The 15,126-nt window shown below is 40.6% G+C and overlaps 1 protein-coding gene across 3 annotated transcripts in view; it reads right to left on the minus strand.

Annotated features, from left to right (window-relative positions):
- Window positions 1-15,126, minus strand: part of KLHL29 (kelch like family member 29) — a 392,991-nt gene that overhangs the window by 49,455 nt on the left and 328,410 nt on the right. For all 3 annotated transcript variants that reach the window (XM_032104042.1, XM_032104043.1, XM_032104041.1), the window contains one exon: window positions 6,494-6,693. In XM_032104042.1, the coding sequence (XP_031959933.1) occupies window positions 6,494-6,693 (200 nt within the window). The remainder of the gene's footprint in view (window positions 1-6,493; window positions 6,694-15,126) is intronic.

Raw genomic sequence — 15,126 nt, forward strand, 5'->3', positions numbered from 1 at the left:
GAATTATTAAAAGCAAGATTCACATTTGTTCTGAGACCATGAGAAAAATAAGTGTCACGGACAAACCTCCAACTCTAATTAATTTCAGGGAGTTAACTAGAAGCAGCACCCTGGGTTAATTTGGAATTGGGGTTTGAAGTACAAAAAATCAAAGTCTGCCCAACAAGTGAGTTGGGGATGGAGAGAGAAATGCACTCTCTGAGTCTGCTTTTTGTGTAAGCCTCCACAAAGCACTGGGGAAACCTACTGACATAACAGTATCTGGGGCTTCCCAAGGGATGGGAACCCAGCCAAGAGACTGCCGCTGTTCCTACCGCCTACAATGTTGCTTTAAGGAACAGCAAGGATGTAAACGCCAGTGCAGACACTTACGAGTAAATGCAAACAGCACTAAGGACATTTCTGAGAATGCTGCAGTCATTTTATGATAGTTTTTGCCCTGTTCAGCTACTAAGCTACTTCAAGAAAAAAGAAAAGAAAAAAAAAAAAAATCCTCCTCCCTCTTATTTTTTCAAAGGAACTTTGTTGCTGCTGAATGTGATGACATCCCTTATGCAAAACACAGATTATACTAACGCCTTCTGTTAAACGTTGTGTAGTGGGTTTCAAAGAAAATCACGCACAGAGGAGACAGCATTATCTCCTTCCCAGCAAACAGAAGCAGCAGCACAGTGTGTAGCTGTGTGTTAGAAGTGTGCTGCACCATACATTTGACTGTACTTTTTTCCTTTCCAGCTATTTTGAAGAAAAGCCCACCAATTTTAGACATTTATAAGAGGAACTCTCAGATTCTTCGCAGCTTTTGTTAAACAAGCTACTACTAATAAGAAGAATATATTCTTTTAACATATAGGACTAAAAAAAAAATAATAATGAGAGAGAGACTGCAATAGATCACAAAGGCATCAGTACCAGTGGCAGGCTCCTGTGCTGTCAGAGAAGTCTATCACATATGGCACTATGACAGAGCACTGGACAGGAATTTGCAATAGCACCATATCTCTTCAAACAAAACCCTCATCAGATTGCTTCTGCTGGAAATGCTCAGGGATTCTTCCCTACACCCAGTTTGTGCCTTCATCAGATTGAAAACCTGAACACAACCTATATGTGGCTTTTAATAAAATGGGATTATGAACCACCTTTTTCTTTTTTTTTTTTTTCAAACCTGACATGAGATTAGGAGTTTTGTGAGTTTGTTTTGCTTTCTTCCTCTCCCAACTCTTCTTATTTTCTTTTACAGATTCAACAGTCTCAAAACTAGGTTATCTCATTTTGCATCGGTTGATTGTACTGACCCCAAGGAGCCCATTTCCTCAAGCTGACTGCAGCAGCGACACTGTTTGCTGTCAGTAGATTTTGTCACTCATAGACTGCCCACAGACAGGTTGTAAACTGATAGCTGTGAAGCCCAAAATTACCAAATTTTTTTCTTAAAAAAAACAAAAACAAAAACAAAAACAAACCACCACAAGAAACCCCCAAAAGACCAAAAACCTCTTCCAGGTTCCTTGCTTCTATCTGCTGGCACAGTTTCATGGTGTACATACAGCTGGGAATAAAATAATCATCTAACAGAGCCCAAAACTCTCATCATCTCTTGGCAAACTCTCAAGTCAAAGGACAATCTGCCACTGTTCCACCTTATCCTCACAGGGTTAATAATGAAGGGAATAATCAATTTTGACTCATTAAGCAGCATATGATGGTAAAAACTTTCAAGAGTCTTTCTCTTCAGAGGACTGGGTTTGCCTCTATCAGGAGACATCCCCATACCATTTCCAGCTGAGCCTGTGGTGTGGGGCAGAAAAAACACTGCTCACAACTGATTTCTTCAGGTCTGGCCAGGTTTCTCTACCTCTAACAAAACTGCTAGACTGATGCAGCCTGGTACACTGGTCCAAGCAGGTCCATGTTGGGCCTTGGAGCTTTACTCCCTTCTCTTCCCTGAGAAACCCCTCCATGGCAAATTCCACTGATGTTCCTGTCTGGTTCAGGAATTATTGTGAGGCCCTCTGGAGAGGGGTCCCAGGGAGATGTGGGATGTGGGACTAGGGAATGTGCAGGAGGCTGGCGACACACTTCTCTTTACTTCACTTCTATGTGATGAGCATCACAGCAAGGTGGCAACAGCAACATCTGTTTAAGATGAGGGCTGGCATGTGAACTAGAGGGATTCATTGCAGGTGAGCAAGACAGACCTTGGGACAACAGCTATAGGAGATATGGAAGATCTTTATCCTATGAACATGAAAACACCACCTCATGCCTCCATTTTTTATCTCTGACTCAAAATTTGGGGGCAAGACATATGTCTCTTGGCTTCAGCTGTCTGTGGTGCAACTCTGCATTCACATTAATATCCCCGCACACCAACAAACAAACAATTCCAAGTAGCAATCTGGTAATCTGGATTAATCTGGTAATATTTTGGATGACGACTTCAGGATGAGCAGAACCCTGCATTACCAATGCCTGTTACTCCTCACTGACTATAAAGGGAGCCTATATAACTACTTAGACATAGACTTCTGCTATATAACATAGCTCATCCCAAATGACTGCAGTCCAGGGGTACTTCTCAATGCTGGCATGAAAAACACAGCTAAGGACCAATTCTGTTCCATCTGTTCCTGAGCTGAGTTCCTTTGGACACTGGCATGTTTACAGTAATTGTTGTTTTGCCACAGTGACACTGGGCTTGTAAACAACACATTTTTGTGAAGTTTCACCTTGCCTCCATTCAGAACACAAGTGCTGACTGCTAAGCTATTCCCAATGCTCAAGGGCAGTTTTTAACAGACTCATGAGCGGACTTTAAGGATATCAGATGTAATCTTGTAGGTTCTCACTGGTTTGAGACAGTGCTGGATAGCATATTTGTTGCTATGTGTGTTACAATAATGCAATCAGCAGCTGGTACTTTCCACTGTGTTAGATGTGACTTTGGAACAGGATCCTGTGTAGCATCACCAGGAGACAATCAGCCAGGCAGACTGCTCCATCTGCACTTCTGGGAGTGGGGAGACTTGAGATAAAGCCAGAGATAAATGGTATGCAGGAAGGATTACTCAGTGAGATTGTGGTAACAGTATGGTGGAAGCTCAGTGGTGGTTGTACACTCCCTCTGTGTGCATTAAGCACTGCATTTTCACTTAGAGAGGCTTTCTAGATGATGAATTGGATATCACCAAAAATAGTACAAAACGTGTACTTCCTTGTGGTACTCTGTGTACATTCTGATGAGAAACTTACTCCTCAGGTATTCCTACTAGTGTCAAAATGCACGTGAAGATGGGAGATAGGTCGAAGACTTTTGGATGCATTCATTGTCTAATGAACTGTCCGAAAGATTTCCCTTCCCCTGTGAGAGTCTTCTTCCTTTCTCCTATCTCCAGGTATAGTTTAAGTTTATTAATCGTTTATATGAAGTTTATATATTATAGTTTCTCCAGTGCTGGGCAGTGCAGTTCTCCAGCTGGCTCAAAATGCTCCACCTTGGATGAAAAAAAGAATTGCCCATAATACTTTCTCTTGAATTCATAAGGACCATAAATGCCTCTTCTTTCCTCAGGTGCCTACTCATGCAGGTCTTATCACTGGTCCATTGTTCAGTTTTTCTCACTGCTGCCTCTAATACTCTTTCCAAATTGATTTTGTGCTCTTTGCTCAGGAGACTAAGAAAATTCAGAGCTCCTGCTCTTTCCTATTCTGTTCCATGAAACTACCAGGTTCCACCAACTTCTTTAGGCTTAAGGATGAATACTTTTACTTTATCAGCAGCAGGCTGAGTACAAGCTCAGAGTATTTTCCTCCTATGATGGGTGTCCGTGCATCATGGGCTGAAACCATGACACTGGTGGTGTGTGAAACCCAATTCAAGCCATGACTGTGATGATAGTGTAAAACAAATATGGAAAAAAAGAAGAAAAAAAGGCTCAAGTCTTCAGCCATATGGGTGGAGGAAATACCTATGACAGCCTGACCAGTTTGCAAACATTTGCCCAGTTATCATATGGTGCCTGCATGAACCTGTGACCATCGTTGCATCAGTCAGCAGAAAACTGTTGTCATTTCTCACGGTCTAGACAAAAGCCGAGGAGACAGCATGTGGGGAAGAGAGAGAACATGGCTATAATTATCGCAGGAAAGCTGGTTAAGAAGTCTCCCATTGAAATGAAACTACTTTCCTGACACATTTTGCTACATCTTTTCACCAGAAAGTACAAGAAAATTTGGGGTGCCTCTGCCCAAGGCTGCTGAGAGGACCAGGATAGGGACACAAAAGCTGTTTGGACATCAACCAGACAGGACCCTCCTGGATCTTCCTGGCTGAAAAAGGATGATCTGAACTTCATCTGAGATTGTGCTGTGCTATGCTGAACAGACTTAATAATTTGGGGCTTTTACTTTGAACTTCCCTTCTCTCCCTATTTTGACATGGCCACTGATGGCAAAGATTCACTGTTTATACTGGTGAACCCTCCAGAAACGCTGCAGGAAAAAACCCCCTGATTTTTACCGTATTTTTGCTTTGAGTAGAGCAGAGGTAGCTGAGGTGAAAAATAAAAACACAGCCACAGAGAAGACAAAATGCTTTTCCTTAAACTTTTCAGATGGCAAATGCTCTGCTGTCTCTGTAACGTAATCGAGTCACAGTTATAAATAAAAATAAGCAATTACACTCCGTGAATTCTCCAAATGAGAATACAAAGTTCCAGTGACTGTCCATATATCACTGAACTTATAACCAACTCTACTATTTCATATCATAACATGGTTCACTGAATTAAAATATTAACTATCAGAAAAGAGAACTCTCACACTGATACAATGAAATAAGTGTATTTTGGTTTTGTGGCTGAATCTTCAGTGATAGCACAACTTAAACACATCCTGTGTTTCTGGAGAGGCTGCAAGTTCTAATCACTGTAAAAAGGTGGTGAAGGGAAGCTGGGAGCAAGCAATACCAGAGCCAAAGCCTCATTCAAATTGCACAGTTTACATGGTAGGATTGCAAAGCATAAATTTCACATCACCAGTACCCACCCATTTGAGAACAGACTTTGAAATAAGGGGCATATAAAAAGTTGGAAAGAATACAATGCCGGAGATTCTTTACTGATGCCTGCATTGTACCAGCCTAGTCACACCACTCATCTTGCCAGCAGGCTGGCTTAGCACTGAAAATTAACACAGCAGTAAACTGGACTCATTTGAGGGTTTTTTGTTGTTCTTGTTTTTTGAGTGCAACATTTTGTAAACTCTCATCTTCCACGTTCTGTAATAGTAGATGTCAATTTTAAATGAGAACTTCCCAGGAAGAACAGCTCATCTGGGCTTCAGAGGAAATGATGTCTCCCTCACCAAGCTGGGAGTTGAGGAAGCCCAAGCAGAAATCAGATGTCAAAAAAAGGTTATCTGGTACTTATACCTGGGAAGTAACTCATATAATATCAAGATCAATTTTTTTTTAAAAATATATTTGTGTTAATAATTTTAAAATTATTACTGTCTCATAAACTGATATTACAGCTATGACAGTGAAGGAGTGGCTTGTGGTACAGACAGGAATTTGAACCAGTGTGTTTCAGCTGAGCTCCAGTTCTGGCTCCTCTTCTGCTGTGCCTGGTCTGTCTGGTTCCAGTTCAGGCCAGTAAAGCTTAGCTGAGCTGGAAATCTTGGACTGTTTTGAAATACTCCCTGCTGGAAAGCAGAGGGAAAGTGAAAGGAGCAGGATGATACGGTGCTTCTGGCAAGAAGAATGAAGTTCTCATAGCCACGAGAGGATGGACCGAGGCACTGATGAAGATGTTGCTCTGTAGACCCTCACTGAGACAAATGCTCCCCATGCATACAGGGCATGCCAGTTACCAGGGGTGGGCACAGCAACCTTTCCTTCCACCCACCTTTGGGATGACATCAGGGCATAGCTCTGTATGCAGTAACAAACCCCATGAACATTGAACCTGGAACACTGGACATGTAAAGGACTTTCTCACAAATGCAAGAAAATTGCAGATATTGCAATGCAGTCCTTCATTTTTTTGCAGATTTGCAGGAGTTCTTCATCCATTGGAGCCCACCTCCAAACTCTTTTTGGTGTATGACCAAGCTGGCCTAGTGTAGAACCCCAAATATGCTGTCACAGTTATAAGCAACCTGTGTGTTACAGCCTGGTATCTATGCAGGTATATCCTCTGGGAAACAAAATGTCACCAAGATTGCAAGTACAGAACAAGATTCAACAAAACAGGTTATCCAAGATACGAAAGCTGTTGCCACTCAAGCAACAGGCTACACTTCTCTAGACCATTTTCCACTGGCCATCACGTCAGCATTTGAAAATCAAATCACAAATCAAATTAATGATGCTTTACTTTATTTTACTCTGTTTCATCTTGGGTTTCTTCCTTGTCTTTTAAGAATTGTTCAAAGGTTTACAAACATTAACACAAGATCTTAAAGCCTCACTAGATGCAGTGATTCTTACCTAGAAATGAAACGCAGACTTTACAGAAAGTATGAAACTGGAACTTGCTGGCAGCTTCCAGTAGGGTTTTTGCATTGGCTGAATCTATTATCAAAGAACCTGTATAAACAAACTCCAGGAGTAACTCCAGGACATCCGCAGTGAGGTTGGACATGGCCAATTCCAGCTTCTCCCCACTTCTGCTGCTGTCTCGTGGTGACCTGGTAACAGCAGACAATTAAATTATGGACATTACACCATCCCCATTTTTTTGGCTTTTATTGATTAGTGAGGGCTAGAAAATCGCTTTGCACCTCATTACATTTCTCCATTATTTTTGTTTACGGAACTGAAGAATATGAATTTAAAATAACTGAACTTAAAAACTTTAACTGGATCTGAAAGAGAAGAGTCTTAAAGCAAGTCTTACAAAAAATCTGTTTATTGCTACTTTGCATTTTCATGCAAAAACAGTTGCAAAATAAAGGAAAGGAAAAGAAAGGAAAAAAAAGAAAAAGGAAAATGAGTGATCCAACATTAATGAAAATGAGGAATGGGCTTAGCTTTCAAAGGGAAACAATACATTTTAACATCTTGGTTAACATGTCATAGTCTGTGAATAATATAACCGTGAAGGAAAAACCACTCTCCAATTTCAAGAGAAAAGGTCATCCACTTTTTCAAGAATCCAGCACTGGAATAATTTTAGATGTCATGTGCACTTAAGGATACATTTAAAGACCTTTTCATTAAAAAATAGTAAAAAAAAAATACAAATTCCTATTTAGCCTGAACTTCTCAGTATGTTATATTAAATTATAGATATGATCAATTCGATATCTGTGGTATACAGATGGCCATATATAATATAATATATGCTTATTCTAAAAATCTATTGTTCCCTTTTAGGCACTAAAAAAAGGAAGCCCTTCATGGCAATTGCTTTGAAAACTGAATACAAGACAAGCTAGACAGACAAAATGGTTAGAGCAAAGAAGGGAGAGGGGGGAAAACAACAACCAGCTCTGCCACAGGAAGCCAGCAGCCATCCTCTAGGAGTTTCATGACTGTGGCCTACGGTTTTTCCTGCATGAAGTGCTGAACAATTTGGGGATCAAAGTATCTCCTGCATTTGAAGTGTGCATTAGTGCTTGTGAAATTATTGGACAAAAAGAAAGTAATACTGAATTAAAGTAAGGGCCCAGTTCTTAATGCATGGCTGATGTGTCTGCAACACTAAACACAGGTTACACCTGAAAGACAAAAGTGATGATAAATTTGGTAACATCAAGGAGGGGAGGGGAAATCTGTTGGAGTAAGAAAATAAACTCTTTTAATGGTTAGGACCATCCAGCACCTTCTCAAAGAAACATGAGCTTTGTGTCTGCCACTGGACAGTCAACGTCTGCTCGCTCCAATTCTGCTCGAGTACTTGCAAAAGCCATCGCACGAGTGACACAAAACTGGCACACAATGCAGCGTGACAGATAAGGACTGGCCAAAGCATCACTATTCACAGGCAACACCAGCTTGAAGTGTGAGTGAAAGCTACCATGAGCACTACCAACCTCTTGGGTTCACACAGCTGCCTACAAAGGCGATGGTCAGACCTCTACTACCATCACAGAAGAAAAATAAACAACATACGAGGTTCAGTTTTCTTCCCACACAACACCCCAACCACATGCCCCAACAACATCTGAAGTTATTTGGGAAAATGCTTAAAATTTGCAGTGGATGCTTTGTCACTGGTCTTCCATTGACCAGCCCTGGTCAAGTCAAGGGCACAGCTTTAATTCATACGAATCTCTGCAGGATCAAGGCTTTAAAGAGGTTTCATCTTCAATGGAGGATCAGCTAGCAGTCCCTAATTTCACAGTCTTCTGTAAGGTAGTGAACAATGGTTACTCCCATTCACAGGAGGAAACTGAGGCACAAGGAGACAAAATCATTTGCCTATGATCACAGAGTCAGGGGCAAACCAAGGAATTAAACCCCGTTTTTAAAATTCTGAATATTGAACTGTCCCTTTGCATAGCAACACAGGTGTGTTAGACCCTATCCCACATGCAGATGCTAAGAACACATACTGATCATGACACTTGTTGTACACCTACAAGCACAGAGGTGTATGCTACCCTGAATCCTTATGCTTTATCACACCACAGTATTCTTTCTGAACTCTTGCACGTGGATTCGATTCTGCATCCGAGGCAGAAAATCTCCGGTGGCAAAACAGAAGAGTTGCCATTTCCTAGATCCTCAAGAGGATGTGACAAAATGTTGGGTTTTTTCCTTTCTCACACTCCCACCCCAATAATATGCCCCATATCTGGTTTATCTCCAGTTGTACATACATCTGGTACTGCACTCTGGGCTGTCAAAATACCTGTTGGCACTGATGCAATTCTTGCTGAACTGCTCCCAGAAGTGGTTTGTACCTGACAGTAAGCTCATTTTCACATGGGCTGGGTAATAAACACACCACCTAAAATTTCAGGCGTACTCAGGAGGTACTCAGCAAGCGACAGAGTCGAGCTCTTTGCACTGTGGGAAGCCCTACCATAAGCAATTATTTATTTAACGCCACTAATTGCACTGTGTTGGCACTGGCTGCGGGAAGGACTGCGTGTGATCCGCTGGGAATCACACAATCGCACCCAGCGCGGAGACCAGGAGGCACAAAGGAAAGGATGATGTGACACCAGTGTCAGCGCAGACACGTACCCATGCTAGCAACAACTGCAAGCTGCTATTTTTCACAATAATTAAGTAATAATCTCTTTTACTTTGTAATACACCGAGCAATAAACTGCTGCTGCAATTGATTAAATGCCAAAGAAAAGCTAAGGTGTTTAATCAATCACTAGAGCCACTTACGGCAAGTATAATACAAAGCTACAGAGATTATTGATATTACACAATGAGCCAGAAATGGGAAAGAAAATTATCGCTATTCCTGCCTCTGCAATGCCTTGAATGTGTTGTGCTGTTTTGCTTGTGCTTTCTACGCAGCGAGCCCTTTGGCTCCACGTTTGGCTGGATCAAATACTGAGTACAGCCTGGATACAGCCTGCACAGGGAAATCACAGCTACCCTGGCTTCCACACCAGGGATCTGGCTTGGTATAGGCTGGAGAATGGGCAGGGAATTGGCTGAAGCAGGTCCTAATGGATCAAAAATAAGCATTTGAAGGAAGAGAAGACCATAATGTGGGGAAACAGACTGATGTGACTGAAAAGGGAAATTCCATAGACTTCTTTATGAAATTATTTCAGTGAATTTGGTTGTAGCATCCCCCTCAAAGCCTGACTAAAGGTTTCTGTGCTCCTTGTTTTCATACATATTAGAATATCATATGCCCTGTGCATAATGATGTGCATAATTCATCTATTTGGGACAGAGTCTTCTCTCGGCTCCTCTAGAGGAACTGCAAGGAAGTGGCTAAAGCTGTATTACAAGAATAGAATTTAGTCTTGTAAATGCATATGCAGTGGATTTAGGAAAATCTGTAGCAATATATAGAGTTGTTCCCCAAATAGCTCATCCTGTGTCTCAACAGGAGGAGTTTTGTTGGTGACATCAGTAAATGCAAACATTTAGAGAAGTCTGTTACCAGAAAAGCCCCGACTTCCTGCCTTAAGGGCTGGGAAAAGTCACAGTTCTACCTGGTACATACACTCCTGTTCCCCAACTCCTGGCACAAACATCAGGTGTTTTGGGGATTGAGAGCCTGCCTCCTTCATGTTTCAGTCTCACCTGAAGCCAGCCAATGCACTCTTATCGTCCATGGACATCATTAAATGTGGCACATTCTGCTATTCGCCTGGCGAACTCTAAAGTTTAAACAGAATGATGTCATTTTATTGGCCTTGTAATCATTGCTTATATTATAAAGGTCACACATTTCACATTGTGGCAGAAAATCAATAGCTCTCCCAACAGCCTCTGGGGGAAAAAGTTTTGCTTCTGAAGAGTAATATATAATAAACAATTTTAGTCCTTACTTTATCATGGCTATAATCTTGGAGAAAAGCTACAGTAAAAATCTGGCAAAGGCTGATATATAAACTCATTAAAATTGGGAAGTGATTTAGAACAGGACTTTTAAAAAGATTTATCTTGAGCTAAACAGCAAAGAGATTTGTTTAGGTCTACATTTAAACAAGCTCCAAGAGCTCTTTAACAGCTTAATTTTATGGTAGCTGTTGGGGAATTCTTTCAGATTTACAAATCATGTATTTCTCAGCAAGGTGATAGACCTGAGCAATGTGCAAGCAGAACTGAACCTGCAGATAAGCAGGAAGCACAGATATACTCTGAATGGGTAAGGGGGGAGTTACTGAAAAATATTCTGCATTGTCTGGAATAATTAAGTCTAACGAAATCAAGCCAATGCCTTTGAACAGTCTGGCTACTTATCCTTCAATTTAATTGCTTCAACTGGAGAAGACAAAGGCACAGGGAACCCTTTAAAGCAAAAGATGGCTTGATTACACTCTCAAATAACAAATCAGAATCAGTGTCCCTTTCTGTTAGCTAATATATAGGAAAGAGAAAAAATGTTTAAATACTTGATAGCAAGAAAAATAACCCTAATACCCCATCTGCAAGATCTAGTAGTGGAACTGACAAAAGAAAAAGTAGAGGAATTTACATTTTTTGGTATTCATTTGTCCTTGAAAATCATTTCCAAACATGTAATACACATAGACAAGAATCAGCCATAGTGCTTTCATGCTTAATAGTGATGCAACTGAAGTTTTCTGCATCTTGAGTTATGAATAGATGTGTATCGATGTGTTTCTCCTGCATTATTTGTATCAACACATTCCCATAACAGAACGTCTGTGTGATTCTGTTCAAACATTTAATAGTGAGATGCCTTGATTTGCAAAGCCACATTTAGAGTCTGGCTAAAGTAGCTGTGTAAGTGAAACACCGCGAGCGCATCAATTTGTCAATTTATGGACAGCGCTACCGCCTCTCATTCAGCCTTCCCTCATGGTTTGGATATGCTGCCTTTAACTGGCTTGCAACATTATTTTGACTGACTAATGGTTTGGCTACAGCTTCACTCAATTTTAGATCAAATACGAAAAGCTACCTATACCCGATGCAGATGCCAGCCAATGCTCTGTTTACAAGCTACAGTCGCAAAGTCAAAACAAATTCTGGATGTTCAAAATGGAGCCATCTGCACGGAATAAACATGAAAAATGTGAAACATTTTATGTAAATGTACATTACTGCCTAGGAACAGTTGGTTCAGCTTCCACTCAGGCTGCCTGGTTGGGAACAGGAGGACTGACACAGTTTGTGACACCTATTTACATTCGATGCCATATGACTCACTGTGCCGTAGACTCAGAGGTATGACGTATATTTAAGCTTTGTGCTCCAAAAGGGCACTGAAACAAATGATTATCTTTTAAAATAAAGACACATTAAGAATTGTTATTTGTGATATTTCCCTGGGCAAGTGGGACTTGGTGTACATCTTTTTCCTTTTGCCTCTCCAAGGTCCCTCTGTGAGCCTACTGCCACTACCTGCTTCTCCCAGCAGGAGACAGCAGCAAAGAGCTAGCTCCATAATATGACCACAATTTTCTTCATATTTCACTCAGAATCTATCTTTAAGAAACAGGAAAACATGCTCATTTTGGTAGTGTAATAAAAAAAAATTGTTGTCTTTGACTACTTATGGCTCAGGGTCTCACACAACTCAGGGATCTGAATCTCATCCACTAATAGCACATGTTTGAGCTGATTGGAGGCTGCAGGATTGCTAGCAGCAGGCAGGATCTCCAGCTCTACCCTGGACTGAGGAAACTGAAGCCCCTGTTTTGGGGCTGGTCCCTCCCTGCATGGACCAAAGCAATGGCCTGTCCTGTCACCCAGATGCCTTCTAGCCTCTCCACCCCAACACCCTCCCAGGATTTGCTCTATCAGCTCAACATCCTGATCTTGCTGGCTTGTTTTCATAATTAGGAATATAAATGTTTACCCTACAGTAATTGTGTTCCCATAATAAGAGAGCAATATATTTTCTACCAAGATAGACAGGATAATAAAAAAAAATCAAATTAAATTGCTTTGTTCCCTGGACAGTATTTAGGACTCCAGAAAACAGGAAATCCAAGATTTTCATGTAAGATGAAGCACTTAACTGAAGAAAAGCTACTTCTTTTTATCTCTGTCAAATTATTTTGATTACCAAAGAAAGGACTCCAGACTGGGGTAGACAGCTTCTCATGAGGCTTAAGAGTCTGTTAGCTGGGTGCTCATTAGAAACTGCTGTTCAAGTTGACACAATTTAGACTGAACATCTTGTTTATTGTGGAACTTTATACTTTAATCCTTAAAGCACTGAAACTCCAGGCAAAGAAGAGAGTGCAATGATGCTGCATCTTAACTGTCCACTATTTGATTTTTTATGGTCTTCAGAGTCATTAATGGTTCAAAACCCATATGTCTATGCATCTTGGGAGAAGCAAAAAAGAAACTTTGATAAATTATAGCCAACCTTCAGCTACGTACAGATCAGACACAGCATTCTACATGAAAAGTCGTATTTCGTACTGAATATCTTGATTTATCGTAATTACATGTTCATGAGATATAAAAGCATAGATGCCCAAACATACAACACATATTTCCATGACACGCACCAAGAAACACGTGCATACTGAGGTAATAGGTTATTTACTGAGTTATACAAGTTTATGCAGCTTCAAGGTAATCAATCATGTAAATGATGACAGGAAGGGACATTTGTAGAGCAACATCATTGCAATACGTATGTCATAAGGCACTGAATGTTTTATTAAACAGGATTTAAAAAAAAAAAAAAATTACTACCCAGCATCGCTTCTCCTTTGGAATTGTTTTATCAGCTCAAAATGTATTAACTTGCAAATCTCTGCCTTCGTTATTCTATCTTGCAGATAAACATTATCTTTGAGCCTCAGTCACTATCCATCTGTCTCATGAGAGAAGAAAACATGTACTCTATTGGTGCTGTTGTATGATTACAATAAAGAACTAGTAAAATCACAAGATTAAATAAATTACATTGTTTAAAAACAGGCTTGCAAATTCATCAGGAAAATTTACCTGACCAACAAATCCATTTGCTCACTTTTTATCAGGATGTTGATACAAATAATGTTCCTTGTTCCAGGCAAACAAAATCTGGCAAGACTAGTGTAACTTATTAGAGTCAAATGCTGCCGGTTTGCACCTGCTCTATCAGAAGAAAATCAGGAAAATTAATGGCTGTGTGCTTGGGCACGCACCAGCAGCTCCTGCTAATTCACCATCACAGAAATGATCATTACAAACCAAGACGAGCAATGGGATTAAGAGCAAATGCTTTTGTTCATGGACAACATGGCCAGAATAAAATAAAGCAAACAAAAGAGCCACGTTTCCTATATACCCTTAATGCCATTCACTGATGGAACACAATCTAAATGCTCAGCCAGGACCATTTCTAAAGGCGGGATCAGCGGCAGCCTGTAACGCTACAGTGTCGGAGATCACAGTCGGAGGCGCAAATCTGGCTCCCTGCTGAGATTTAAGAAAGAAGATGACGAGTTTGAAGATGCTGGCTTAAACGACTGGCAAGTGAATGAAGAAGTGAATAGCAAGTGCCCTTGGAAGAACAGTGTTTCATGACCTAGACTTTTGCTAGGGACTGAGAATAAACTGCATCTCGCAAGGTACTAGTGGAGAAGCAAAAAAACTGGGCCAACTTATTAATAGTGTGGGATCTAACTTGTTCCAAGTATCTCTGGCAGCCTAATTCAGTGGCAAAACAACCTGGGTGAGAGCTACTATTTGTTAAAGGTAAATAAAAAATGCAAGCAGGTTCTAGGGGATTATATAGGAAGGAAGATTAAAAGTAAGTTGACAGAATAAAAAATTTATTCTCATCAAACTTAAAGCCCAAACCCTTACCCAACTCCTATCTGATTTCTTTTAATGATATTTATTACACCATCAAAAACCAGCTTAGCACAGAGCTGGCATGCAGCTAATAAATCTATTTCTTAGGAATGTGGTGAAATTTATACAAGTAATTATCTAGGTAGTCTATCCAAGACTCTTTCTCATCATTGCAATGTCTAGAGGGAAAACAATAATAAAATAATGATAACCACGATTATTATTTATTATTACTACTATGATTATGGCAGTGCCCGAAGATCCCAATCAGCATTTCAGTAATTAGAATTAATTCTGTCAGGCACTGGCTCTTTCTCCTGCAGCTACAGGGTGTTGCTAGTGCTTTTCTACAGTATTTTTAGATTCAGAGACATCAGTGAAAGGCACAACAGCACATCACCTATGGCCACAGTATAGGCAGGAAAGGGCACGTGGCTCTTCTCACCCCATCAGTCCCTGCCCACCCACACTGCAGAGAACTGTTCTGAGTATTTCAGACACCAAAGCTCAGCACTGTGCAAGCAAAAAGAGGCACTGCGGTCAGATATGATCATAACCTGGTCATATTAATTCAAATTCATTATCCCAATCCAGCAATGGCTAATCCTTGATGATATAAATGAAAGGAGGGAACTATTGATCCCTGGAGCTATCTACAAGCAAGTTGGAGTTGGAGATTTGATTACCCTTGTTTTAGAGCAAGA

The sequence above is a fragment of the Corvus moneduloides genome, chromosome 3, assembly GCF_009650955.1.
Source record: "Corvus moneduloides isolate bCorMon1 chromosome 3, bCorMon1.pri, whole genome shotgun sequence".
Lineage (NCBI taxonomy): Eukaryota > Metazoa > Chordata > Aves > Passeriformes > Corvidae > Corvus > Corvus moneduloides.